The 26,955-nt window shown below is 40.0% G+C and overlaps 1 protein-coding gene and 1 pseudogene across 1 annotated transcript; both read right to left on the reverse strand.

The window, feature by feature from the left end:
* Positions 1 to 801: 801 nt before the first annotated feature.
* On the reverse strand, positions 802 to 15,156 carry NAPG (NSF attachment protein gamma). Its single transcript, XM_042869808.1, has 12 exons — positions 15,062 to 15,156; positions 13,174 to 13,241; positions 11,827 to 11,911; positions 10,724 to 10,741; positions 10,110 to 10,140; positions 8,945 to 9,054; positions 8,765 to 8,831; positions 8,066 to 8,136; positions 7,274 to 7,352; positions 6,492 to 6,571; positions 4,766 to 4,895; positions 802 to 3,718 (listed from the first exon to the last, which is right to left on the reverse strand). Exons 1-12 carry the CDS (start codon positions 15,115 to 15,117, stop codon positions 3,569 to 3,571), a joined length of 945 nt encoding a protein of 314 aa, XP_042725742.1. The 5' UTR covers positions 15,118 to 15,156; the 3' UTR covers positions 802 to 3,568.
* A 3,711-nt stretch (positions 15,157 to 18,867) lies between these two features.
* LOC122179127 lies at positions 18,868 to 20,519 on the reverse strand (annotated as a pseudogene).
* Positions 20,520 to 26,955: the final 6,436 nt, after the last annotated feature.

The raw sequence follows: 26,955 nt of genomic DNA on the forward strand, positions 1-26,955 counted from the left end.
AAAGCTTAACATGAGCCAGCAGTGTGCTGTTGCAGCTCAAAAAGCAAATAGCATCCTGGGCTCCATCTGAAGAAGGGGGGGCAGCAGGGACAGGGAGGTGATTGTCCCCCTCTACTCTACTCTTGTGAGGCCCCATCTGGAGTACTGCATCCAGGTCTGGAGCTCCCAGTACAAGAAAGACAGAGAGCTGTTGGAGAGGGTCCAGAGGAGAGCAATGAAGATGATCAGGGGACTGGAGCACCTCCCCTATGAAGACAGGCTGAGGGAGCTGGGCTCATTCAGCCTGGAGAAAAGAAGGCTGCGGGGTGACCTCACTGCAGCCTTTCAGTACCTAAAGGAAGCCTACAAACAGGAGGGAATCAACTCTTTGAAAGGCTTGGTAACTGCAGGACGAGGGGAAATGGTTTTAAGTTGAGGGAGGGGAGATTTAGGTTGGATGGTGGGGGAAGTTAGTTACAGAGAGAGTAGTGAGGTGCTGGAAGAGGCTGCCCAGAAAGGTTGTGGATGCCCCATCCCTGGAGGTGTTCAAAGCCAGGTTGGATGGGGCCCTGGGCAGCCTGGTCCTGTATGAAATGGGGAGGTCGATGGCCCTGCATGCGGCAGGGGGGAGGGGGTAGAGATTCATGATCCTTGTGGTCCCTTCCAATCCTGGCCATTCTGTGATATTAGACCTGCAATACCTTGCAACAAGAATCACAGACAAATGGCCACAAAATCTGCTTGGGATTACAAAACAGAGTTCATTTTCAAATGGAGGTATTTGGGAGGGCCTGACCAACAACAGGAAAGTTAGCACAAATATCAGTTTCAAGTTTTATTTTTCATGTTGGTGAAACACAGCCTCTTCTCAGAGGCAGCATCTGTAGAACTGTTACAAACACTTAATAATCTAATACACCACAGACCTTGGAAAGAAACAAATGAAGCACAGGTTTCACACTGCAATTGGGCATATTGAGTCATAAGTTACAGATAATTTAGAAAGCATCTAATTTTATATACATTACACTGATCATTGCCCAGTCTTCATGCAAATATAATTTTTCTCACAACCAACGTTATTTTTAGAAACTTTCTTATTTTAAATGGTATATTTTCACTTTAAATCACTTAAATGGTATTTACAGAAGTGTGCAAATTGCTTTGAAAGATAGAAACACACATAATATACAGACAGCATCTTCTACAGTTAAACATTTACTAAAAGGTAGATAACATTCCTATCACACTTTCATTGCCTAAAATAGGAGAGTAAGTTATATAAAATAGACCATCTTATTTTCAGACACTTTCATTTCTGCAGATTTGGTCTTTGCAGCAACATTGCAATCAAAGATTAAGATTCCACTCCTAAGATCCAAAGAAGCCCCTTCAATTTCAACGGCAGCTGAACATATTTAGTACAAGCTACTTTTGTTCCAGATTTTCCACACTTGGCACAGACTAAAAAGAAAAAAGCTGAGGGAGTGGGGAAAATAGTCTTGCTTTTTTTTTTTTTTATCCCCCCAACATGAAAAGCATGGTAATTCATAAATTTTATTTGTAAGGATCTATTAGTGTTGCAGGCACTAAAGCAAATAAAGTCTGCAAGTTCTTCTACAGTATACAAAACTGCTTGTATGCCTTCTCAGATATATGTAAATGCACACACAAAGAAGTAGACTCCTTGGGACCATTCAACAAAACTAATTTCAGAATTGGAAGCAGCAGGAAAAGCTTGAAGAAAGTTAGTGTTCCCAGTGCTTCTAAATGTGCTTTAAAAAAAAAAAAAAAAACATGCCATAAAAACTCCCCATAAAAAGTGCATGGTGACCCTTCCTGAACAAATCCAGAAAGCAGAAGCTGGAGCACATCACTCCAGTCTCCTCAATGGTGAAGAAAGAACAGTTTCAGGAAAAGTCTTCACCTTTTTTGCATACTAGTAATCATTCTGAGAAAGAAAAAAAAAAAAAAAGTAATTCACTTCCTAAAAATCTCATTTAAGATATTCTATAGACATACAAAAATTTCCATATATATCCTTAATAACAATGGAAATTTAGCTGTCAGACAGTACAGAACAAAGGTAAGCAGCTTTAAAAAGCCCTCAAACAGTTTAAAAAAAAAAAAAATCAAAGCTTACTACATTACACTGAGACAAAACCGCTCCACTAAATTGAGTAATGACTTTAACAGCAGCCATGCCTGCAATCACGCTGTCACTCATGCACCCACTGCACTGAGTGCTATCCACCCCAAAGTATTAGCCCTCAAAGTCTACCTTCATCACAATTACATCTGAAATGCTCAATATTTTTGAAGACACCCAATTCCTTAATGTGGCACAAACTGTATCAACACTTAATACTGCGGTCTACTGCTTACTGAGCTTTGGACATCAATTTAGTGCAGGTCTTGAAAAGGTTCTTCTGAAAGAAAAAAAAGGACCGCAGATGCAACTTCTGCAGTTGTCAACATTTAAGCATAAAGCGGTCAAGTGAATGTGGACAATAAAGAAGTTTGCAGAAGACAGCAATTTGTAATCAAATGAAAATGGAGAAGATGCTCTAAAATACGGTTATTTTGAACTTCCAGCTATTTTGAGGATTGCCATTTGTAAAAATCTGTTCTATGCTTTGAAAAAAGGAAAATATTTACAGATGAGATTATTAGCTAGCAAATGAACACCTGAAACACTAAGCTTGATCATACTATTGAAACATTCCACCTAAGTTTTTGCTAAACATTGTCTCCAGAGCTTTATATTCAATGCACATTACCTGCTACCTCCATTTTTTTTTTTTTAAATTATATTTGTCAGAAACAGTGCTAGAAAAGTTGCCAATGCCATCCATTCCTAATGTGTACATTACAAACACTGTGCACAAACGTATTTTGAAAAACTTAGGTCAATCATTTTCTTGAAGTGAAACGTGTGCGTCTATATATTCAAGCTTGTGAAACTGCTCCATATTAACTGGTTTAGTATTTTCTACAATCACATGGATATTACTTGCTAAATTTAGGATACTAAAAAAAAAAAAAATAAAATACATATTCCACTGTGGGGAATATTTGTTAACTGAATGCTCCTCTTAGTGATTATACTAGTGGAAAATACGTCTGCCAGTATTCCTTAAATAACATTAAACAGGAGATGAATATCCAGACAAATAACCTTATATTCAACTTTGGAAAAAACTCACAAACATTATTGGTACCAAAGAAGTGTCAGCTATTGAAATCCAGTATTTGAGATTTTGTGTTGCTCTCCTTAACCTGTGCTTCTCTTCAGAATTTTGGTTTCTTTTTAAACTGTACTTTTACTAAAAATCTCCCTCCATTTTTCCCCCAATCAATGGAAGGCAGAGCACTGCAGATGTTCCTACTAGAAATGAAATTCAAAAGATGTTACAAGATGATAGGTATAATCATGCTTTTTCTCCTTTTTTTTTTGTAACCAAAAGCTGCCCAGTTAACATTAGCATTCCCATATCACAATTGCAATGAAGCTCTGGTAAATCTGGTACCTTTGGATATGCTCAGCATCACAAATAGGTTAGATATTTAACATAACATAGGTCTGTAGCTAGCACAGTCCACCAGAATATTCATCCTCTTCCTCATCAGCATGAGAGCCCACTGTGGCTGGTCCTCTTGTTTTGTCCTGTGTAGCGTTTGGAGATTTCTTCTTGATTCCACCTCCTGGGACCACCAAGGTAAGACCAAGCTTGGCGTACTAATAATAAAAGTACAAGTTTACTTTCTGTACTATTATATTCAGTACAGAAAACAGACTGCTGATTTCAGAGCACATTTTCCAGCTTAGAATAATAATGAGAATAATCAAGCTTAGGATAATTAACGTCAGCGTTCAATATTTTATTTTGTCCACTGAAAGACTTTGAAAAATGGGAGATGAGACTATCAATATTATGCGTAACAGGAAAGTTTGGCTACAGTACCACAGAACCATTATAGAATGATAAAATGGTTTGGGTTGGAAAGGAACTTAAAGGGCATCCAGTTTGAACTCTTCTGTCATGGCAAGAGGGTCACCTTCCACTGGACTAAGCTGCCCAAAGTCCCATTCAATTGGGTTTTGGATTCTATAGCTACAGACATTCAATCTTTTCGAAACAAAGAAAAACACCAGAATGTTTTCAGTGTGTAGCTCTGCATACGTTACCTAGGTATGGGTTATACTAGTAGTTCTTGCAAATGTTTTTTTAGTAGAATTAGTACCTTCAATGTAATAAAATTAGTCACTACCATTACAAAGTTCTGCATGGATGGATATCCCCTTTATTTTATGGCTTTCCTATCCTTGTACTTTCTGCTTGCTAGCTATAAGTGCAATCATTAAAAAAAAAAAAAACATATGGACTTCTTTCTTAAAATGGAAAAAGAGAATAAGCATTAAAAAAAACACCCAACAAAGTCACCACATTCATTTTGTAATGCTTATGCACACAGGGCAGCAGATTGGTATTTCTGAGATAAAACAAACTTCTGGCACTATGAAGAACCAATTAAAAGCAAACAGTGTTTTGGTCAATTACTTAGACTCTGCAGACTGATAACAAACTGTTAGTTCATCTAAGCCTTCCCACCATCAGAATGTAACAGTGGTGTGGAACTTTACAGAAGTCAGGCAGTAAAGTAAAAAAAAAGTTCACAAGGCAAAATTACCAAGCAAGTCACAAAAAATACACAGATCCTGCTCTCCTTGTTTTCCTATAATGGACAAAGCCTTTCTTAAAATGACGAAGCAAAAGCTACTTACATCATTGTCCATGTATTTGAAGAGAGGCAAGTTACAGACTTCAGAAACTTGATCTTGATCTTGCTGATCATACCCTTCCAGAAGTTGCTCTAGTGCTGCACAGTCTTCACTTCCATTAAATCCTGGTATACTGAAGGAAATTAACAGTTCATTTAGGACATTCCAGCAATCTACTTGGTGCTCAGGTGTTCTATTTTTACAGGATGTTGATTAATAGCAGAAGAGAAGGCAGCTGATGAGAATCTGATGTGGACAACTTACTCCACAAAACAAAACCATTTTGATTTTTCCTGGAACACAGATCATATCCATAAGCTTCAACTTTCAGCAATACTAGTTTGCTGACAATCAGACCACAATCATAGTCAAGCCAAGAATAGAGTATTAGAATTTTCCTGTTTTTACTGAAAAGTCAATAAGCTTTTCTTCCAACTTATATGCAGAAAAAAAAACATAATGAGTTTTTATCTAAAGCAGAAATTAAAGACATAGTAAATATGACCAAGATGTTTCAAGACAGATCTTTAAAAACTTACTTCTAAAAAAAAAAAAAAAAAGATTTAATTAATATATGTTCAAGTCACTTCACTTCAAACACAGTTTAAGTAAAAATGTTATGTTTTAGTATTTTGTGACTGAAGTCCTAATGAAAGCTGAAACAGAGACCTGCATGAAAGCCTCTGGAGTTTGTGGCAAAACATTAATCCAGACCTGACACCAGAAATTTCTCTTGGATGTGTAAGGACTACTTCCTTCAATTTCTTCTATTAAAATGGATCAGTTCCTACTTCCTAAATCATCTTTCAGTTAAGACAACTGTTAAAGAAAAAAAATACAAAAAGAAAAACTTGCTTTTCTTTTAACATATGACAAGAGCAAGATCTCTTACATCAGCATAACCAGAAATGCAGCAACTCACACACTACACACTTTTCTTTAACAAACCTTTAGATGAATATTTTCCTCAATCTAACCACCATACTACACAGTTCCAATGACTGTACTAGGATGCCACTAATGAGTGTTAAGACTGCATTGCACGTTTCCATTCTCAAATGGAAAGTTAAAATTACAACTTTTTAAGGGCTTCAACAAGACAAAAAGATTTTAATAATAATTATAATAGATCAGTTAGAACACCCAGAAATCCTCCTTTTTAATCCCAACTATTTGTTTACAACAGGTAGCCTGCTTCAGCTCCATTTGAAAGAGATGTACAAAAGAATTCTAACCACAACAGTATTCCGCTCAGCTTTTCACAAGGAAAATCAGAAAGAACTTTTAATTTAATTCTCATTTCACCTGTTGCACTGAAGTGCTTCCTTATGACTAACTTTATTTTATGTTCGTTAGGAAGTACCACATGGTAATTACTGCTGAACCTACTAATGAAAGTGAAAAGGATTCCTGACAGCTGGCTACTTAACAGACAATGCCACTGTACTTCAAGTAAACAGAGGCTTAAAATTTATTATCAGAGAAGGCTTCCATTGGTCTTTCGCAGAATAAATTAGGTTGGAAAAGACCTTCAAGATCATCCAGTCCAACCATCACCAATAGCTCTCACTAAACCATGTCTCTCAACACAACATCCAAACCTCCCTGGAACACCTCCAGGGTCAGTGACTCCACCACCTCCCTGAGCAGCCCATTCCAGCCCATTACATAATAAATCTACATTAATGAAACATTCAGCTTAAAATTATAAAATATTAGGCAGACTTACCTGTAGCTTTCCCTCACACACCTTTCTGCAGCAACATAATCATTTCTGTGAAGATGAACTAAGACTTGAGCAATAGTTTTCTAAACATAACAAACAAGAAACACAGGGGGAAAAAACAACAAAAAAATAGAATGATTATTTGATTCTAAAATTGAACAAGAAAGTTGGAACCACACTATGATAAAGTAGTAAGCCAGACCTTCAGCTAGTATGAAATAGATTACCTCCTCTAACACTGTAATGAACTGTTGCATCAAACTTGTGCAGCAAATCACATAAGGAAAAAAGCATGACCAAGTCATGTTGATTAAAAACTCAAAACAGATGATCAAAAATTCTTATTTAGGACCCAAAGTAACTATTTCTACTAAGAATCCTGATTAAATAACATCAAGGTAAATGCAGACCAAAAGACAATCCTATGGAAAAAAAAAAACAATACAAAAACATCCATGATTCTCACTCTCCAGTTTCAAAATAAATTAACTCACACTCCAGAAGAGAAAACTGGGCTTATTCAAATTAATTTGAAGGCGAGTCCAGAAATCTTTATAGTGTAGTGTTTTTGACAGCTTCCACAGATAAACAGCATCCTATCAACATTACAGCAGTGAAAAACAAGAGGATAAGGAAGCATGAACAGCCACACATTCTCATTACCTAGCAAGCAACATATCTCTGAATCAAGAGGTACGTGATGTCAGACAGAATTCAGCCACTACCTTATGTTAGTTCAGCAAACCTTGAAATACCCTACCAGAAATTATCATTTAGACTTTTACCTTATAGCACGTTGGATAATTTTCAATTTCCTTATAAATGCTTTTCTCCTTTTGAAGGGACAATGCAGCCTCATCCAATCTAAATTGAAACAAAAACAAGGAGTATCAGTGCCAGGAAACAAGCATAATGAACCCAATGCTCACAGTGAGCTGTTTAATACACACACGAGTTTTCCTTAATAAAAAGCAACATAAATAAAATCAGCAGTAGATCTTTCTAACTATCACTGCAAAATAAATTTTCTTGAAAACAGTCAAACAGATGCAGACAATTACATAAAGGAATGATATGCTTTAGTAAAGCAAGTCTAAGCTCAACCACAGGTCTGGTGATAAAAATCTACGCTTCAAATAAGATGCCACGGAGAATCCGAGGCACATTCTCAGTCTGGGATCAGACTGCTGCTAACAGATTAATTTCCCTGTTTTATATTCCATAGCTATGAAAGATTTCCGAGTACTTTCTACAAATAAGTGCCTGAAAAATAACTCCTGAACTTCTCTAATAACCAATGAATCTCATATATGCCCTTTAAAGATGTATTAACTAATAAAGAGGAAACAAAGCCTTACAGCTCACATTCCTCTATCTCAGATGAAAAAAATAGATGATTCCTGAATATGACAGTCTATTACATCCCACAGAAACCTCAATCTTATTTATTTTGAATTTTGTCTCAAAGAGAGACGTAAATAATGGTATATAAACCCAGCAACAAGATAAAAGAACAATGGAACTGCCCTTTGAAATACAGATTCAAACATATGTAAACAAATCTACAGAAGTGATACCTGCGTCCTCGGACTAGAAGTCTTGATGCTTTCCCTAACATTTCTAATGCTTGCCGTAAACGTTCTTCATTCTAGAGAAGAGCAAAAAGAATTCACATGCTCATATTTCATTTGCACAGGATTATTAGACCTTAACCTACGCTGTCTGCAACTCAGACCAACTGTTTTGCTATACCAACAGTTCACATACTCAGTGGAAACACAAAGAGTATTGGTGCACCAAAGTCCCACACTCAGCTTCTGTATGGATCTAGAGAGCAAAGGAGTATCAATGCAAACTTATTAATCCAGTAATGTATGTCAAACGACTGTAGGGAAGTATGTCAGAGACAGTCATGAAATGGCTCAAGGGATGGGTTGAATTTTATGCAAACTCTTCTTGTGCCTTCAAGGATTTCAAACTCTTCTAAGCCAAAGGACTGTGGAACAGCCATATTCCCCACCCACTTGACTGCCCAACAAGAGGCAAAAAAACTTGACAACATATAAAACTCACATTTGGTCAAGTCCCAAAATGAGAAAAGAACAGACTTTATCATAATATCAATAAAACAACTTAGAAGCCAGCCTCAGACATTTCATTAGCATTACAGCTGACCCTAAACACCAATTAATTCAAGCTGGTTTACCTTCTGGCAAATTATCTGCTGGTAAAAAAAAAAAAAAAAAAAAAAAAAAAAACAACCAAGCAAAGCTTACTTCAAACACTGATGCTGCTTGCTGATACAGCTGTACAGCCTTCTCTGGGCTCACGTTTTCTATTAATCTGTAATAAAAATAAGTCATTTCTCAGACGAAAGCATCAAAGAGGCAGGCAAGAAAAAGCAAGGAGATACCCCTGCCCCACATTCATTCTGGCCACCAATACTATAAGCTTACTTCCCAGCCCGTTCCAAAGCAATGGCAGCTGTATCTGGTGTCCCGTTCTCCAGGTACATCATGCTGGCTTTCTCTATCAGCTGAACAGCTTCAGGGAGCCTCTGCATCTCCTGCAAAGACAGTCAGAGGATAGCACTGTCAGGAACTGTGCTTATGAACAACTCTAACACCATATATGCCATTTCAGCTTACAGGAAAACGGTAACAAAACAATAGTACAGAAATGCACCTTCTGTATTATCACACATTTGCAAAGAACAAGTTTAGCAGTGAGTCTGGTAATTCTTTACGTTCTTTTGAATAACCATAGAGAGGGGAACTAACAGGCAACCTTATCACATCCAAAGTGAGTCAGACTAACCAGGTCATTTCCTATGTAAACTCTGATATAACCAGAAACAATAATTTCTGTTTTTCAATCTTTAATTTAAATCTTCCCATCTTTAAAATCTAATTTAACTAGCAGCTAGACAGCATCTAAGGAATTAAGCATTAAGGATTCTGGTGACATATAACCTACCCTATGTCAAGTAGGTAGAAAAGAAAATCTTTTTCTTCCACATAAATACCTCAAGCAAAATGTTAATCCCACCATCCTATGAAACCAGCACTACTGGAACAAACAGGCAAAACAAGACTGCCTTGTCACACTGCAGCTTCAAACTGCCAGACACTTATTTTTCTTTCAGAAATTAAAAGATTAACATAATCCTCTTCCAGTGAGATCCTCGATTATCCCAGTCCTCTTTTCAGAATTTTCTTCAACTAATATAATATCAGATTAAAAAACAAACTAACAGTATTTGGTCAATAGTGAAAACACTGTAACAGAGCTAGAATGAGCTTTTATTTCTCTTGCTTCAATCCATTGCTCACGTAAGTAGTAATTAGTTCCTTCCCAATGTAAGGCAAGAATTTGGTACCTTACAGCAGAAGTACCACTCTTCAGTTACCTCTGATGTGAGGCCCTCACCTCTCCTTCTTCAAAAGAAAACAACAACAACAAAAAAATGTTTCCAATTAAAAACAGTTTCCCTAAACTACGTGAGGGTATTGGCAGGGACTACAAGTCAACAGTAGAACATCACTGCCATATGCAACTTGCTTGCATATATCTATAAAATGTCAAGGAGAACTTTTAAGTAAAAACTAGTAATGAAAATACCTTTAGCATCATGCCAGCTTGTTCATAAGCTCTGCGGAGAAAAAGTTTACAATTTAGATATTGTGTATTTCAGCAAGCTGTAACTATACAGCAGAAGTTAACCTGCATCAGCTACCACTTCACTGTTAATATTTAACAAACTGAAGAGGTTTTGAGTGCTTCAATTTAATGAGATAATACATGTGTACAATTATCTTTCACAAATGAAGTATTTCAACCACACAATCACTGCTCTCCCACAGAAAAATCTAGTCCCATCATCTGACCCACAGACAACATTTAGATTGTTTGTCATCACCCACTTGTTTTGAAGTATCTTTATTTACATTTCTATATAAGCAAAACAGTGCAGAACGTCAAATTTATCAAAAGTTTATCTAAGAAAAAGCACTTGATACAAAAAGCTATAAAAGATTGTCAAAATAGTTATTTCTTCAGAGAGACATCGCAGGTTTTTAGACTTTCCTTGCCCATGCTTTCATTAAACTAATTTTGAAATGGTGAAATCACTTGAACTGAGTCACTTACTAGAGACCAAAATGACAGCTCATGCTTGTACTGTAAGTTTAAAAAAAAAAAAAACACATCAGATTACTCAGTACATCCATACTTACTTGGCAGCATGAAAGAGACTGGAAGTAACGTTGTCAAGTCAAGGACAAATGCCATAAAGCAGAAACATCAATAGCATATAAGATCTTATAGAACTATTAGTTTCAAAGCAAAGAATCCCAGAAATGCAAATAGAACCTGCTAAGTTTTTAGGCAAAGTATAAAAAAAATAGCACCTAAGGACAAAATAAATGCAAAATATTAAAGGATAACTGCAAAGTTGTAAAAATGCACATTTATTTAAAATACGCTCCCTGGTTACTGAATGTTGCCACAAGCATTGTAATAATGTTAGCTGCATTTAGTTAATACTATCCATCCACAGATACTTAAAAGTGCGTATATAAATTTATGATGCAGTACCTAAGCTTTTCAGGCACCTCTACTCTGCACTGGTGAGACCTCACCTGAAGTACTGCATCCAGGTGTGGAGTCCTCAGTACACGACAGACATAGTGCTGTTGGAGAGTACAGAGGATGGCCACAAAAGTGACCAGTGGAATGGCACACCTCTCCTATGAGGACAGACTGAGAGAGCTGGGGCTGTTCAGCCTGGACAAGAGAAGGCTCCAGGGAGATCTGAGAGCAGCCTTTCAGTACATACAGAGGGGCTGTAAAAAGAAAGGGGACAGACTCTCTTGCTGGGTCTGCTGTGATAGGACAAGGGGAAGTGGTTTCACACTCAAAAATGAGATATTTAGACTGGATGCGAGGAAGAAATTTTTCACAGTAAGGGTGGTAAGGCATTGAAACAGGTTGTCCACAGTGGTGGTGGATGCCCCATACCTGGAGAAAAGCCAGGCTGGGCAGGGCTGTGAGCAACCTGGTCTGCTGTAGGTGTCCCTGTTCACTGCAGGGGAGTTGGACCAGGTGAGCCTTAAGGGTCCCCCCTCCTAAATTAAACAGTTCTATAATTGTAAGATATTCAGAACAGATTTTCTAATCAAGAGTTCTTTAGCTTTCCCATTCACAGCACAAAAAGTCTTCTAAAAGAGAACCTTCTTAGACTGACAATTTGAACAAAGATATTTAATGTATTTTCTACCTATTACCCCACTCTAAATAACAAATAACTTCTTGGAAAACAGAAGTAATGAAAAGATACGCTTTGTTGTTTTCATGTGCTTCAGCTTCTCGTAAACAGGCTTCCCTTGCCTGGTCAAACTGCTTGGCATTCTTAAAGGCAACAGCTGCAAGAAACCAAATGAAGTTCTCATTTACAATTCTCCTTTATTTTTTTAACCTCATCTACTAAAGTATTCAGTCATTCAAAGATGCAAACAGGCATTTTAGACAAATTGAATGGCTTGCTAAATTGTAGCCAGAGAATCCCACCACAGCATTAACTTTATTAGCCACCTTATTGGTACCCAATGATAGGACAAGAGGCAACAGGCACAAATTGGAACACAGGACGTCCCATCAAAACAAGAGAAAAAACTTCTGTATTTTGAGGGTGACAGAGCACTGGAACAGGCTACCCAGAGAGGTTGCGGAGTCTCCTGTTCTGGAGATATTCAAGACCCACCTGGGCACCTTCCTGTGCAAATTATTGTAGGGAATCTGCTTTAGCAGGGGGCTGGGCTGGGTGTTCTTCAGAGGTCCCTTCCAGCCCCTGTGGTTCTGTGATTCCGTAATCAGTACAGTTTGTAAAAAACCAGCAGAGCAGCAAAAGCAGCGTACCACTAACAAAACAAACTAGTAATAACTCCCTCAATGTAACCAATTCAGGGCACAAAGAACATTGAAGGAGGACGGAAAATAAATTTCTATTTGTAAATGCTTCAGTTGCTCTTCAAACTTCTCCATTTTTTCATTCACTTTTGTTTCATTCATTTTTTTCATTTTTTCATTCACTGTTAAACAAATGAGTCAGAATGTCTAGCAGTAGGAAACCATAGGGGGAAAAAAAGGTACACATACATATAAATTACTATTAACAGAAAGAACAAAGTTTACAAGAAAAAAAATCACGGTTTTATATTCAGTGTGACACCTACAGCAGGAAAGGTGTCACACTGGTGAAGCAAAAATCTTACTGTATCCACAGGAAAAAAAAAAACACCACAAACAATGCCTCTACTTTACTGAAACTCTCTTAGGTCAAACAATTTTCAAACAATGGCAAAAAAGCGAAGTTTTAAGAACAGCTAAAATTTTTGTTGTTAGGGAAGATCATATAATTTGGGGGTTGGCAAGTGAAAAGAGGAAAGCTTTACTGTTGTGATATGTAGTAAGATCCAACATATAAGCTGTAAACCCAAGTACAATTTCAGATTTTACAGTGCTACTAAGAATACTAAGAACATTTATTTTCCTCCTTACTTTAGTCTTCACAACAGTTGTACTTATACAGTAATATACTAAAACTAAGTAAAATATTACTGGGGATTAAGCTTAAAGAGTATTTTGAAACCATGAAGCATGTGCCCATATTTACAGTCACACATACCTGCCTTTCCATATTCAGTAGCTGCACTATCATAATCTGGTTTCCATTTTAAGAATCCAGTTTTCAAGCTAAAATGCAAGAAGAAAGGACTATTAAAAATGAGTAACACTTATGTTTCACCTTTGAAGTACTTCACATAGATTTAAAACTTCAGACAGCTCTCTGAAAGAGAGCAATTACCCTTGTGCCAATACCATGGTGGAATCACAACTGCAAAAATAAACGGCAGCATTGTTTGGACTTGTATAAAGCACTACAATGACCTCCCACAGCTACATGCCCTACAATAACATGCTTCTGCTTCAGTCCCTATAACATCATCACCAGCTCAGATCCTCAACAATGTGAAGTCAAGAAAAGAAAAATACTTTCACCTGAGAATCGTCAAGACTCTGGTTTGTACACAACTGAACAAACTTACCTACAAGTGTAAAACCTCAGGGATTTTTTCTGATATGCCTATAGCAGCTTACGACACTAACTGCTCCCACACATACATAAATACAGAGCCCTGGGCAACTAAGATGGTGGGTGGCAGCCCTGCCCACGGCAAGGGGTTGAAACTTAATGGGCTTTGAGGTTCTTTCCAACATAGGCCACTCTGTGGTTCCATGTGAATCAGAATATGTGAGTCATCAATGCTGACTTCAGAATCACACTTTCCTCATTTAAAAAAAAATATACGCATTGTATAATCAATAGATATCAAGATGTTATAGTCTCAATATAATCAAGAGAGTTAGGCAAAGTAGACAACGATAACAAAAAGAGAATAAGTGGAAGAGCTTACCCTTCGGCTGGGCTCACCACAAAACACCAAGAGAGGTGATCTCCGGAAGAGATCCTTCCCCTCTGGTAGCCAGCTCTCAAATAGGTCCACCCCTTCCGGCAGCACAGGTGAATTGCCTTCACCTGTGCTCCTCTGGCTGACTCATGGCTCGCCTCAGGTGATCAATCAGAGGTTCAGGCTGTGACTCAGTAGTTCCCATACACGCGTACATATAAAACTACAACTTCAGAGCCCATTGATACAGGCAGACACTTTAGATGCATTACGTGCTTAGTTTGAAAAAAGCAATTTTGTATACACTGCATACTAGCAGTTATCATCTCACTTAGGCAAAAGCCACAGCATACAGCTCTAAGGCAACCATTCCTATTGCACTGCTTTTTATCACAGAAAGTCTGAAAGAATCAGAACGGACGAGTTGGAAGAGACCTCAAGGATCACACATCTCCAATCGCCTCACCACAGGCAGCGCCACCAACGTTCACATTTAATATTAGGGAATGCTGCCCAGGGCCCCATCCAACCTGGCCTTGAACACCTCCAGGGACGGGGCTTTCTCAGGAAAGGTACTGAGATAAAATACACAGGCCTTAAAGCTGCACACAGTTTGCGCACTGCCTGTTTTATTTCAAACTCTTTTCAGGACAAGCTTAAAATGGATTCCACCAAAAGGCATTCTGCTCAGGTAACGTGAGGAAGGCACCTGGCACACACTGTTATCCTGAAGCAGCCTGCCTTCTGGACCCTATAGCTTGAGGCTCCCTACCAATTGACACACGCAGACGTTAGGCCTTCTAAGTAAAGCGCCCGTACAGGTGTCTGAGGCCATCTAAAGCAAACAGACCCCAAAAGCCCCGCCTCAGACAGGCCATAACCCCCACTGCCCGCCCCAGCAGCCCCGGCCGCCCGCTGCCCTCCCTTTCCCGTCCAAGTCACGTCGCCGGCAGCTACGAGCCCACAGCCACGGAGGGATCACGGGCAGCCCACGGCACTCCTCCCGCACCAGCCTGGCAGGAAGGAAAGGAGCCCAAATCGCTGAGGTGACAACCGCCTCGCCCGCTTCTTCTCGCCAGCCGCCCCAACCCCGTCCCCGCTCACTATTTCTCCGCTTTCGCGATGTGCTCCAGGGCCTCGTTTATCTTCTGCGCCGCCATCGTGGCTGCCGCTACGGAACGCCGCAAGGCTCACGGCGCTTCCAGGGGCGGGGCTTCGCGCTGCGCCTTCTCACTGCGCCTGCGCCGCCTGCTGACAGCGGCTGTTGGTGGCGCGGCTGCCTCAGGGCGGCGCTGTGTGGTGTTGGCGCTGCTGAGGCGGCGGCGGCGGAGCTGCGGTTCGGGCTGCTCTCTGACAATCTTCAGAGGGCTTTGGTACAGAGACGTACCTCTCTAACTCGTTTGGTTTGTGTAAAAGTAAGATCTAGTCCAACCAACCACCACCATACCCACTGATCGTGTCCCTCAGTGCCACACTCACACAGTTCTGGAACGCCTCCAGGGATGGCGACTCCACCACCTCCCTGCGCAGCCTGTGCCACTCTTTCTGAGAAGAAATTTTTCCTAACAGCCAACTTGAACCTTCCCTGGCACAACATAAGGCCATTACCTCTTATGCAAAACAGGAGAAATGATTGGTGTTCAGGCCTCTGTGGGCTATGGCAATCCACAAGTTTTACACTTTATAATTTAAATAAGAGAAATATTTGTCATCACAAGAGCGAGAAGCAAAATGAGAAACTAGTTGAACCTGTAAAACCCTGTATTCAGATCATAGGAGTCATTCAAAGTCCATACTGTTTATAGGAATAGAGCTATGCGATTTTGTTTTCTGCCTTAACTGGGGAAAAGAAACAAAGTTGATACGGAATCACAGAATGGCTTGGTTTTGAAGGGACCTCAAAGCACACCAAGCCCCAACCCCTCATCGTGGGCAGGACTGCCCCGCAACAGCTCAGATGCCCAGGGCCCCATCCAAGCTGGACTTGAGTGTCTCCAGGGACGGGGCACCCAAAAAATGCTATGTAGGCATCAGGTACACTGTTCTGAATTGCTTTCCCATCCTTTACCATTTCCAACACTCCCCTGAGGACATGGACATTTATTTTTCTAACTTTAATTCTTGTACTACACTGGAGATGCTATCTATAGCAGATGGTGGAAAATCCCCGCTGTGTTATGTATTATTATTCTGTATTCTGTAACAAAGTAGGAAAGAAGGTAGCATTTGTAGCAGGTGAAAGGCAGCTGTAAAAAAGAAATCATAGAGCTGATGCATTAACAAGCAGGATAATCTCAGAGAAGAACAATCTTCTGAAGCACCCAGTGAGTGACCTGTTTTCTTGTTTGTTTGTGGTAGTGTTTCTGGGTGTGTTCCTTGAGATATAAGGAGCTGCTGACTTTTTTTTGTGAGGCTACACATGTGCACTGTCTGATCACTTTTTATATTGGAATGACCAGACGACACATTTCCAAGACTAGTATTAAATGAAATAGGATATTCCTGGGTAGCTTTTATTTTGTAGACACAGAACCTCCAGAGATTTTACATCTGGGAAGGATCATATCACAGCATCTGGTGCTTGCCTGTGAACTGGAATTTGGTATTTAAAAGTACCCAGGTACAATGTGACAAATTTTTACAGTGATAGTATTCAGAACGACAAGATTTTATGAGTGCAAGCTTACAACTTCTGTTTACTAGATGGATGTGAACTCTGCAAATAGCTGCACCAGTAGCAGCCATTGATTAATAATCAGTCCTCAGCTGTTTGTCACTACTCCTTGTAGAGAGTTTCTGTCTCCCATCTCAACACTTCTCGTGCACACATCAACCATAGGTAGACTATTGAAAATGAGCTGCATAAACTATCACAGCTTATTTTATCTGAAAGAGGTTTGAAAATACCTGTGTGTTTGTGGGATGTAACCTCTGGCTAGATGCTGGAGGCAGGCAGCTGGGGCTAGCATCTTCTGCCACTATGCTGGGTTCATCCTCAGCCCCAGTGCAGGGACAGACAAGGATTCCTTCAGAGAGCTCTTGTGAGCTGTGAGAAATTGTGACTAAATTTGTTTCTTGATTAATTCTTACTTTCCTTTGCTGTTAAGATGCCACATTCTTGTCCAGAAAGTCAGGAGTGACTGCAGTGAACTGTATTTTAAATCAGCTGCTGAATCCTATCTTCTGCTCCACTGGATCAAATTGGCAAATTTCAGTTTTCCGAGATCTGGATTTCCCAGCTCTGTCTGACACTGTCTTTTGGCAGCATATGTGGAAAGTTGTACATTGTGATTTATTAGTGTCTGAGATGGAGTCATAACTACAATAACAACAGCTACAGTACCATGCCGAGGAAATTGCCTGTGAAGAAGAGAGAGCAATCTGTGGGCAAACTGCTACTAATACTGATGGTCTAATGAGCAATTGACTCTGACACATTTTGGGCAAAAAAAAAGTGTTCTATGATCACTCTGCCCACTTGAGTGCTTCAGTACCTTTTATTTTCCTGTCTTCAGAGTAATTCCATAGAATTAATTTGCTTGTGAGACTACTCCTTCCTGTCTTAATGAATAAGGCAGAAAGCAAACAAATAGCTCTGAGGGCAGCAAAATTACTAAATACTGATTCTCTGAAGATTTGTTTCTCTCTCCTGATTGAATTTAATTAAATAACAAGACTACATTGTGTGCCCACCTTTTACCAAAGAGCAGAGAGTCAGCACAGGAGAGAGATCTTATAAATGTATCTTCCAGCTGGAGGAAAGAGGTAATGACAGAATCGCAGAACCACAGGGTCTGGAAGGGACCTCTGGAGATCACCCAGCCCAGCTCCCTGCTAAAGCAGGTTCCCTACAGCAGGTCACACAGGAAAGTGTCCAGTTGGGTTTTGAATATCTTCAGAGAAGGAGACTTCACAATCTCTCCGAGCAGCTTATTCCAGCACTCTGTCATCCTCAAAGTAAATATATTTTTCCTTAAGTTCATTTGGAACTTCCTGTGTGGTGCCAATTGTCCTGTGTCATTGGGCACCACTGAAAAGAGCTTGGCCCCATCCTTAAAGAGCCTCAACCATTAAGTGTTGATAAGATCCCCCCCACTTGTAATTTCCTTGGAAATTATGGAAAATGGAAAGCTGTGGCAGATTCACTATACACTGAACATCCATGCAACAAACTGCAGGCAGAAAATTTCAACTCAGAAATTCCTACCTGTTTCACCATGTTGCATCACAAGCCATGGCAGTGTTTATTGCCTTCATCTTCTGTACTAACAACAGCATCCTTTGCTGTAGTTACTACAGTTACAAACTACAGTTACCTTTGCAACTGTATTATCTAGCTTTAAATTATCTAATTATCTAATTTATCTAAATTATCTAATTTTCAGAGTACATGCTTGTCATACTTCAAGTAGAAAATCAACTCCAGTCTTTGCAGTCACCCAGCACCAACTTTTGAGAAGATCTGCACTGTGGAAAAGCTCTGGTCATCCAAACTGTCTTGCAAGACCCAGGAGGGAAAACTGTAGGGCACAGCAGGCAAAGGCTATTTCATCAGTAGCTGCTTCTTGAAAATTAATTTGGCTCTAATATCATGCCTAAAGCACTTCCAAGCATTTATCTGCTTATTCACTGTTGTTTATTTGAGTGACTTATTCATTTCTATTATTTTAGTTATTCTTTAGGCCATGCTTGAATTTTGTTTGCCAGCACTGCATTTACCTGCAATGCTGCAACTGTGAACGTGGACAAAGAGTTTTGCAAGTGGATCAACCAGGATCAGCGCATCCTGTGGTCCCAATACATCCCATGTACCCAGCATATCCCAAGACCCCACCACATCCCAAGGTCCCAAAACACTGCATAAACCCAGCACTCTCCATCTTTTATCAGTTCCGTTAAAGGGAATTCAGTTATGGAAGGGGCTGGAGGGACTCACTCAGCTTTCTGGTCTGTGCTGCTGAAAAACAAAGTGGAGAAAGGAGGTGGTCAGTAGGGCAACCTTTCTGGTGATGTCTCAAGAGGGTCTGGACCTTTCCAGCTGCCCCATGGCTCAGCCACCCACACTCTTTTTCTTTTTTCCCTTCCTTCGTTTCCCACAAAAGGCAAATGTTATTTAATGACCACTGTGAATCTGAGGACAAAATCTTCCTTCCTCCTCCTGTGTACCTCCTCAGTCAAGAGCTTAGCACCACCCCAACCATCCCTGCCACTGCCCTGCGCACCATCCCCTCCACTCTCTGCTCACCTTGTTTTCTATGGAGAAAAACAATGATGACAAATGACCCAACCAAAAGTGTGATGACCAGTCAGAGTCACCTTCCAGGGATGGACAATCTGGGAAAAGGGATCTGGAAAAAAAACATCAAGAAAAGGGTTACTTTTACATTTCCATATGTGGAAAAGCAAGAACCAGACTTGGAAGATCACAGAATCTAAAGGGGCAGCAACCAGTGAGCACTGACACATAGTGGTAGAGTCCTCAGATTGGCACAGGTGGGGAAGCTACTCAGCAGTCTGTGCCCTCTGCCACTAAGACATGAAGAAACCCATCAAAGAAACCCAACAAAACCACCTCATCTGTGCATATCCATCCCCAAATCACACAATGCACTCAAACTCAAGATTAAACCTCATGGAACAATTCAGCCCCAACTTTCTTCAAAGGCTTCTGTCCGTCAGCTCTCCATTGATGGACGTGAGGATGAGGATAGACAGAGGTTGGGGTGGGACACACAAACCCAGCAACTCATGGAGGTGTCACCCCAGCCTGACCTGACACCTCCAGGTCCACCACAGCTTCTGCATAGCCACCATCATTTTGCACAGTGTAGATATATGAGCCGCTATTGGAGGAGCTCACTGCAGTAATGTGCAAATCCAGATTTCCATCAGAGTGACAATCCCTGAGCAGTTCTGTCCTCCCTTTATATTCTGCCATCTGTTCCAGGTCCTCTCCATTTTGGTAGTTGTGCACATGACCAGAGGATCAGTGTCAGATCCATCTGATGTCCAAGTTCCGAGTATCCTCCCAAGGGGACAAGGGGCAGTGCAGCATGAAATCCTGTCCTGCAGTGGCAGTGACAGGGAGGCTCAGTGCCACCACCCTGAGCTGGGCTGGGCAATGAGAAGGGCACGAAGAGAAGGTGAGATGGTGCCTGCATTAATGTGGGGGCATGGGGCAGAGGGAGAGTTAGTGTACACTCCATCCCATCTAAAGCAACTGAAGAGGGAGCAGGAGGGAGTGGAGAAGGATTTCTAGGGGAGTCCATTTACAATGAGCGATGGAGGTGAATAAAAGACAGAATTTCTTCCCAAAATCACATATTTCATGAAATAACCAAAGTGGAAGTAAAACCCTACTGGGGCTGGGTTTGGGTCCTCCCTTCCCCATGGCTGCATCCCTGCCCCACAGCAACACCTCTGCCAGTCACATCAATCACATCATCCCCACAGGACACTTATCTGATCCCAGACAGAGGAGGTGGGGAGACATGAGATAAACCAGCAGGCTCCTCCAGGAGAGGGTGAAACTGGGGTGTTTCCAATCCAATATGAACAACATCTGAGCTGGAGAAGAGGAGAGGGGAAGAAGCTGTGGAAAGGAGACAGAGGAAGAATACTGAGAAGGAGATGATGGAAGATGGGAAAAATTTGGAAAGAAGACGGGGGAAAAGTTCAGGAAGAATATGAAAGAAGAAATTATAGAAGAGAGCTCGAGTGGATCAGCTTTGCAGCACAGTCTCTCACTGAGGGACCATTCTTAGAAGGTCCGAATTGCAGCGAAAATCCACAACAAAGGAGCTCTAAGAAGCTGAGGGAGAGCAATGTGGACCTCCCGGCTGTCCCCCCCAGGTGGCATGGGAGCTCTGAGAAGGGGGGACAGAGGGAAGAGTGCTGGCATCCCCCTGCAATGCGTGTAAAGGGGGGCCCCAGGGAATGTGGTGAATAGGATGGGCAAACGGTGTGGTGTGTTGGAAGGGAAGGAGGGGACCTCAGGAAACAAGAGCAATGGAAACAAGTGAAGCTGGGAAATCCCACAGAGTAACTTGGTGCACCAGTGAATTATGTCAAGCAGGAATTGCTTTAATACAGCACTGTGTACACGGGGGATCACTCCACTGAACACGCATGCCAAGGGGAGCAGCGACTGCATATTTGTAAGCATAGTGTACACATATTAATTACATTTCCAACAAATTGGTTGCATATCATCCCGCTCTTCAGAGCATGTGTCATAAAATGTGGGGAGGGTGTCTGGGCCCCATCTGGTGGTCACTGCATGAAGGTTAGTAGTTGTCCTTGCAAAGGCACAAAGTCTTCCTTGCTGTGAACTTCTTTAATGGGGGTGGTGAGGTTGCCTAAATCAGCCTCTACTGGTCTTAGAGATCTGCTTCCCCTGCATACCTACGTTATTAATTAAAAAGCTACAGATGCATTTACAGGGGAGAAAAGGTAACTTAGGATAGTGTTTCCCTACAGTTCTTTGTGCCAGATCTTCCCTGTGATGGATGTGCTTCTTACATACCTTTCCGTTCCACAGTATTCCAGAGCAGCAGCATGCCTCACATCTATGCAGTTCTGTTTTACATTCTACGTTTTCTACATTGTCCTTCTCTCTCTTTTCTTCATTGTTAAATCTTTCTTCTGGTTTCGATTTTGTTCCTTCACCTAGAGGCTGCTTTCTTCACTCTTCTTTTAAATGCTGCTTAGAGTAAAAGTACCACAAAAACAAATAGATGTATTCTTACAGATGGTTTAAACTCTGCAGAAATAAAGCAGAAGCACGAGTGGTGCTCTCTCCTCTCTCTGGTGATGGTGACAGAACCTGAGGGAATGCATGGAGCTGTGTCAGGGGCAGATCAGGTGGATTTTAGGAAAAGTTTCTTAGCTGGGGGCTGGTCAAGTCCTGGAACAGTCTCCCCAGGGCAGTGGTCATGGCACTGAGCTTAAAGGTGTTCAAGAATTTGTTGTGTTTGCACAACATTCTGAGAAGCTTGAATTTTGGGTGGTTGTGTATGCATCCAGGAGTTGGGCTCAAGGATCCTTATGGGTCCCTTCCAACCTGGGTTATTCTATGATACTATGATTTTAGGTAACAACAACAGAGCTAGTGGTTAAATCTTTCTCACTTGTCATCTTCAAAAGAAAACCAAATGTCTCTATACAGTATCCAACAGAATGGTTTGTAAAGGCCAGAGGAGAGAAGCTTGGCTGTCCCTTCCTGAGTTTTGTCTTGTGAATACAGATCAATGAAATAGCTCTTGAGTTTAACGGATGATGTAAGGAAACCTAGCAAACGCAAGAGGGCTCCATTTGAACGCGTATTAGGAAGCAATGTAGGGTGGTGCTAAAAAGAAATGGCATCATCTCGTGTTACGTAACCTTGAGCTAAATCGCAGTGCAGTTTAGAGAAACAGAAGATTCTTAATTGTTTTCTATGCAATTACCATCGTGTTCTGGATATACAGTGTTTTATGCCTAAACATTTTCCTCGTGCTAGAGCAGAGAGTTATCAAAATAAAGTACATGAAACCCTGCTCAAGTGTCCCCTTATGAAAGATATAAAATAAAATTCCTAATTTAGTCATTCACATCAAATGTATCCAGCCTTTATGAAACAGATTCAGGTTCAGCTGTCAGAAATATATCACTGTACATCATGAACTGGATTTTGGCAGTGAAAATTGTCTCTCTCCTTGATTTTATGTTATAAATTCTTTTAAAATATATATATATATATTTATTGCTATTGTGGAAACAAATAGACAAAAAAGGCAGAATGGAACAAAAAGAACCATAATGTAATGGGGTTATGGGGTTCAGTCATTTCTCCACAGTGATAACTAGGCTTGCACAAATGGGCTTTGCTGCATCACTGAAGTACCACTGAAAGTCTCTCAGAGACAGAACCAGGGAAGTCACCATATATATATATATGTATATTTGTCTAAAGATGCCCAGCTATGATGGAATGCCCCTGTGCTGGGGTAGTACTTTTACATACTACATACCACAGAACTACAGAATCATAGAATCAATAACAGAATCATAGAACAACTTGGGTTGGAAGGGAACTCAGATGTTATCTAGTTCCAACTTGACTGCTGTGGGCTTTTTCACTCCTCTCCTCTGTGACTCTCTACACAAGGAGTTTTATTCCAACATCTCAAAAGTCTTGGATTAATTCTTTAGGACTTGATTATCTCAGTTCAACAGTATGCTAAGGTTACACGAGAGCTTCCAGTAAGCCATGGCAATTGTCCAGAGCCACCACATCATCATTATAATGCTATTTTACTTCAATATTTAGACATTTCATGAGAAGATCCCCTCCAGTAAGCAGCTGATTAGATTTTTATTAGAATTAATAATATTTATAATATAATATAATAAAGTATAATAACAATTAGAATGGAAGTTGTTGGGTTTTTTTCTTCTAGACTTTTTTTTTTTTTTTTTTTTTTTTGCCAAGAAATATAAACCTACACTGACACAGCAAATGCAGTCATTTACAAATTTTTTGTGAAGTAAAGCACATATTAAAAGATTTCTGGAATGCAGTTTTTAGTCCAGATAATTATTTCATAATCTATTTTTCTTTCTGAAAAAAAAAAACAAAAACAAAAAACATTTTGATTTAGTAGACATTCTTAATTGCTACTGGTAGTCTTAAATATTTAATTTTTCTTCACCTCTCAAAAGTTCATGGTGAAAGAACACATTACTAAAGGGACGTTTTGCTGTCTTCCTTTGGATCACTGCTACAGAGAGTAGCTAATCAGCATGAAAAGATTAATTTCTTGTGTTACAGACATACTGTTCTTAACAAGCAAGTTATCATTTCTTTACAGCAAGCAGTGTTATAAAAATAATTCAAGCCACACTTGCACATGTACAAACAGAGCAGCTGGGGAATGATGGACCTGCAGGCACTGGCAGAGACTGACACACACTCTGAATCTGAAATTTCAGAAAAGGCTCCTACTTCTTGAAGGAAGCATTACAGAAACCAAACATCTCACAATCAGCAAATTCTGACCTAAATTTGGATTAAAATATCCTCCTAATTCATCAAAGTTTGGATCAGGGCTCTGTGTTAAATCTTAATTCAGGTCATCATGTGGTCTTTCATTAGGATTGCCATGAAGATGTTGGTTTAATACCAGATTTTCCCTTTCAGATGTTTACTGTAAAGTCTGCTGAAATCATTTAGATTATTGCACATACATACTGGAAAAGATCCTGCATTTTGTTTGTGTGAATGTTCAGGAAGATACAAAGAAAACAAGCGTGTTACTGCAGTACTGCTGTGATGATGCTAAGCAAATCTGGCCTGCAGACATGCTTATATAGCAAATTTCCCAATCACTGCTTCCATTTTGATGAACCACAAATATCTTGGCTTTCTAATCTCTCCACATCATATTAATCTCAGCATGTAAAAGAAGAGACAAACAGTGAAAACACTGTAGTAAGAATTGCTTTCTTTCATTCCATCATCTAATGTTTGCCACGTTCTTCCAATGGGGAAAACTAAAGGAAGTAACATATTTGTGGTGTAGCAGACAGGAAAGCTCTTCAAGTTTAATAGGATCTTTTAAAGGATGTTCACTCTGCATCTCAAATTTTCTGTAACTACTGAGTTGTGCTTGTTTCAGCTATCTTGTTGAGATGGATACTGGAGAAGACAACCTGAGAACGCTTATTTCAGCTGATATGAAAAGCAATGCAGATTTGTCAGTGGAAAGACTGCACAAGCAACAGAAAAGCAGTTAGAGATGCCATTACTATTCTTGAGAAGAAACATTCTTAAGGAGAAAAACTAGAATGAAGGCTATTTTAGAATGATCTTCAGGGCCAGCGGGTGCTGTTTAAGAGATATTCATCCAGCAAATCTATTTTTTATTGGCCTTATTTGATTCACCTGAAGCTTTTCCTAGAAGAGATTTTGAACCACATCTCCCTTCTTCCTCTATGCCAGCTGGACTTTTAAGGACTTACTAGTTTCTTCTTACAAAGTTCTGATGATGGGATAGGTGTGAGATGATTGGCAAGATTTGAACATACTGTCTTCTACCTGGTGGCATCAGCTTGTATAGTCAAAGCTACATCCTAGACAAGATACCCAACAGGGTCATCCCTCAGGAAATATACTGATACAGATACTTAGATACTGAAAACAGTTCATACTTAGCAGCTTCTCTGTCTTCAAAGGCAGCCTTCATATACAGTTTATCTCTTGTAGCTGTGAACAGATTGAATCAAAGGACTTTTCATATTCTGGCCTCTCCAGATGTAAAATTGCATTTACACCAAAATAGGGTTCAACGTACTCTTTGTATCTTCTTATACAAGGCTTCAGGAAATGTACAGTGTAAGGGCTTAGCTAGGTTTAAGTGATGTGCTAGCTTTTTGCTCTTCTTTTGCACAGCTTTGCAATTCAGCCACCCTAGGTAGAATTCAAGTTTGGTGTTGGTATTGCAGCTCATTCAAGCTTCTTGTTTATACAAATATCCTACATATGCACATCAGAAGCAGACACTATGCCCTTGCGTTTCTTGGATAAGCCTGGTTATATGTGTTGTATCTGTGTCTGCAGCACTTCTCAGAGGTATGAGAGATAAGCGCATATGCTGTACACGAAACTATTTTCTTTATGAGTGATTGCTCACTGCTAAAATGTTAAAGACCTCCATGTTTGGAGAATTATTATATTTGGCTTTAAGTTTGTGAGGACATTAATGCCTGAATCTCTGTGTGGGTGCAGACTTGCTCTCTCTTGTACTGTTGTGGCTTTGTTAGACTCTTCAGTCAGCACTACTTCTGATGCCAGTTGACTGCACTTACACTGCTTTATTTGACAGGAAAATGCTGATTAGTGAAGAATAAAAAGCAAGAAAGACACTTTTCACAGAGCTATGCCACTAAGATCTTAAATTCTTACAGAGGCCACAGGGAAAGAAAAATGCTCTCAGCAGCCTTCACTGAAAAGGAAGTCTGCTTGGTAAGCATAAAGGGAAATGAGACATAGCATCACGATATGACAATCTGCCATATATATTCTTCCCTGGGCTGTAACATGCATCTGGAAGGATAAGGACAAAATTATGTTTTGTAAATAACAACTTGGAATTCAGTTGGTGGAAATGAGATCAGACTTCATTTTTTTCCCTATAAGTAAACTTAACAGAAAATTAAATTTGAATGTAAATACATAAATCTTGAAGGCTTTTTTGGATGATTAAAAAACACTACAGCAGAGTGGTGTTATCATTATGCTAGAAAAAGCCTATGTCCCAAAACATTCCCTTTGATTTATCTGGCTCTGTTCTTTGGGACTTACACAAACAAGTAGAACAGAGTTCTGCCTCTTTTCTTTGTCCTATACTTCTTGTAGTTTCAATAAACAGATTGTACTTCTGCATCTAGCCAACTGAAGTCATCCAGCCATAGTTGCAGCCCATCTCATCGCATCTGACTGTATGCAGGAGGGCAGGTTTCTAATGTCTGATTTCTGTATAAATCCTGGGTCATCCTTCAAAGGTCTTTGTAGGAACATCTCCTTTTCTTTCATTAATCATAGAGTATATTCACAAATTTACCACAGATAAACAAGTCTAATCCAATACTTCAACCAAGGCAACAGTCCCTAGGTGAATTTAGACCAAAGAGTAAAGATCAAGCTTTTAGAACTATCTGTGGCAATGATTCTGATGGGTGACTTTAACCACTCTGATACTTGCCGGATAAACAATACGGCCAGGGCACACAAGATCCAGGTGGCTTCTGCAATGTGTTGATGATAACTTTTTGACACAGGTGGTAGAAAAGCTGATGAGGAGGTATGTGCTATGACTTTGTTTTTACCAACAAAGAAGGGCTGGACAGGGATGTGGTGGCTGGAGGAAGCTTGGGATGCAGCAATCACGAGATGGTGGAGTTCAAGGTCTTGTATGGAAGAGGCAAAGAAACAACTAGAATTGCTACCCTGGACTTTG

Source organism: Lagopus leucura, unplaced genomic scaffold (genome assembly GCF_019238085.1).
Source record: "Lagopus leucura isolate 7727_CA_CO unplaced genomic scaffold, USGS_WTPT01 Super-Scaffold_100002, whole genome shotgun sequence".
Taxonomy (NCBI): Eukaryota; Metazoa; Chordata; class Aves; order Galliformes; family Phasianidae; genus Lagopus; species Lagopus leucura.

Bases quoted from the DNA above. Each gene is read 5' to 3' on its own strand.
- NAPG (XM_042869808.1), bottom strand. From the start codon at position 15,117: ATGGCGGCGCAGAAGATAAACGAGGCCCTGGAGCACATCGCGAAAGCG. The intron at 11,912-13,173 runs GTATGTGTGACT...GGTTTCTTGCAG, and splicing joins TACTGAATATGGAAAGGCAG to CTGTTGCCTTTAAGAATGCC. The intron at 7,353-8,065 runs GTATCACTTCTG...GTTTCAATTTAG, and splicing joins CTTCTAGTCCGAGGACGCAG to ATTGGATGAGGCTGCATTGT.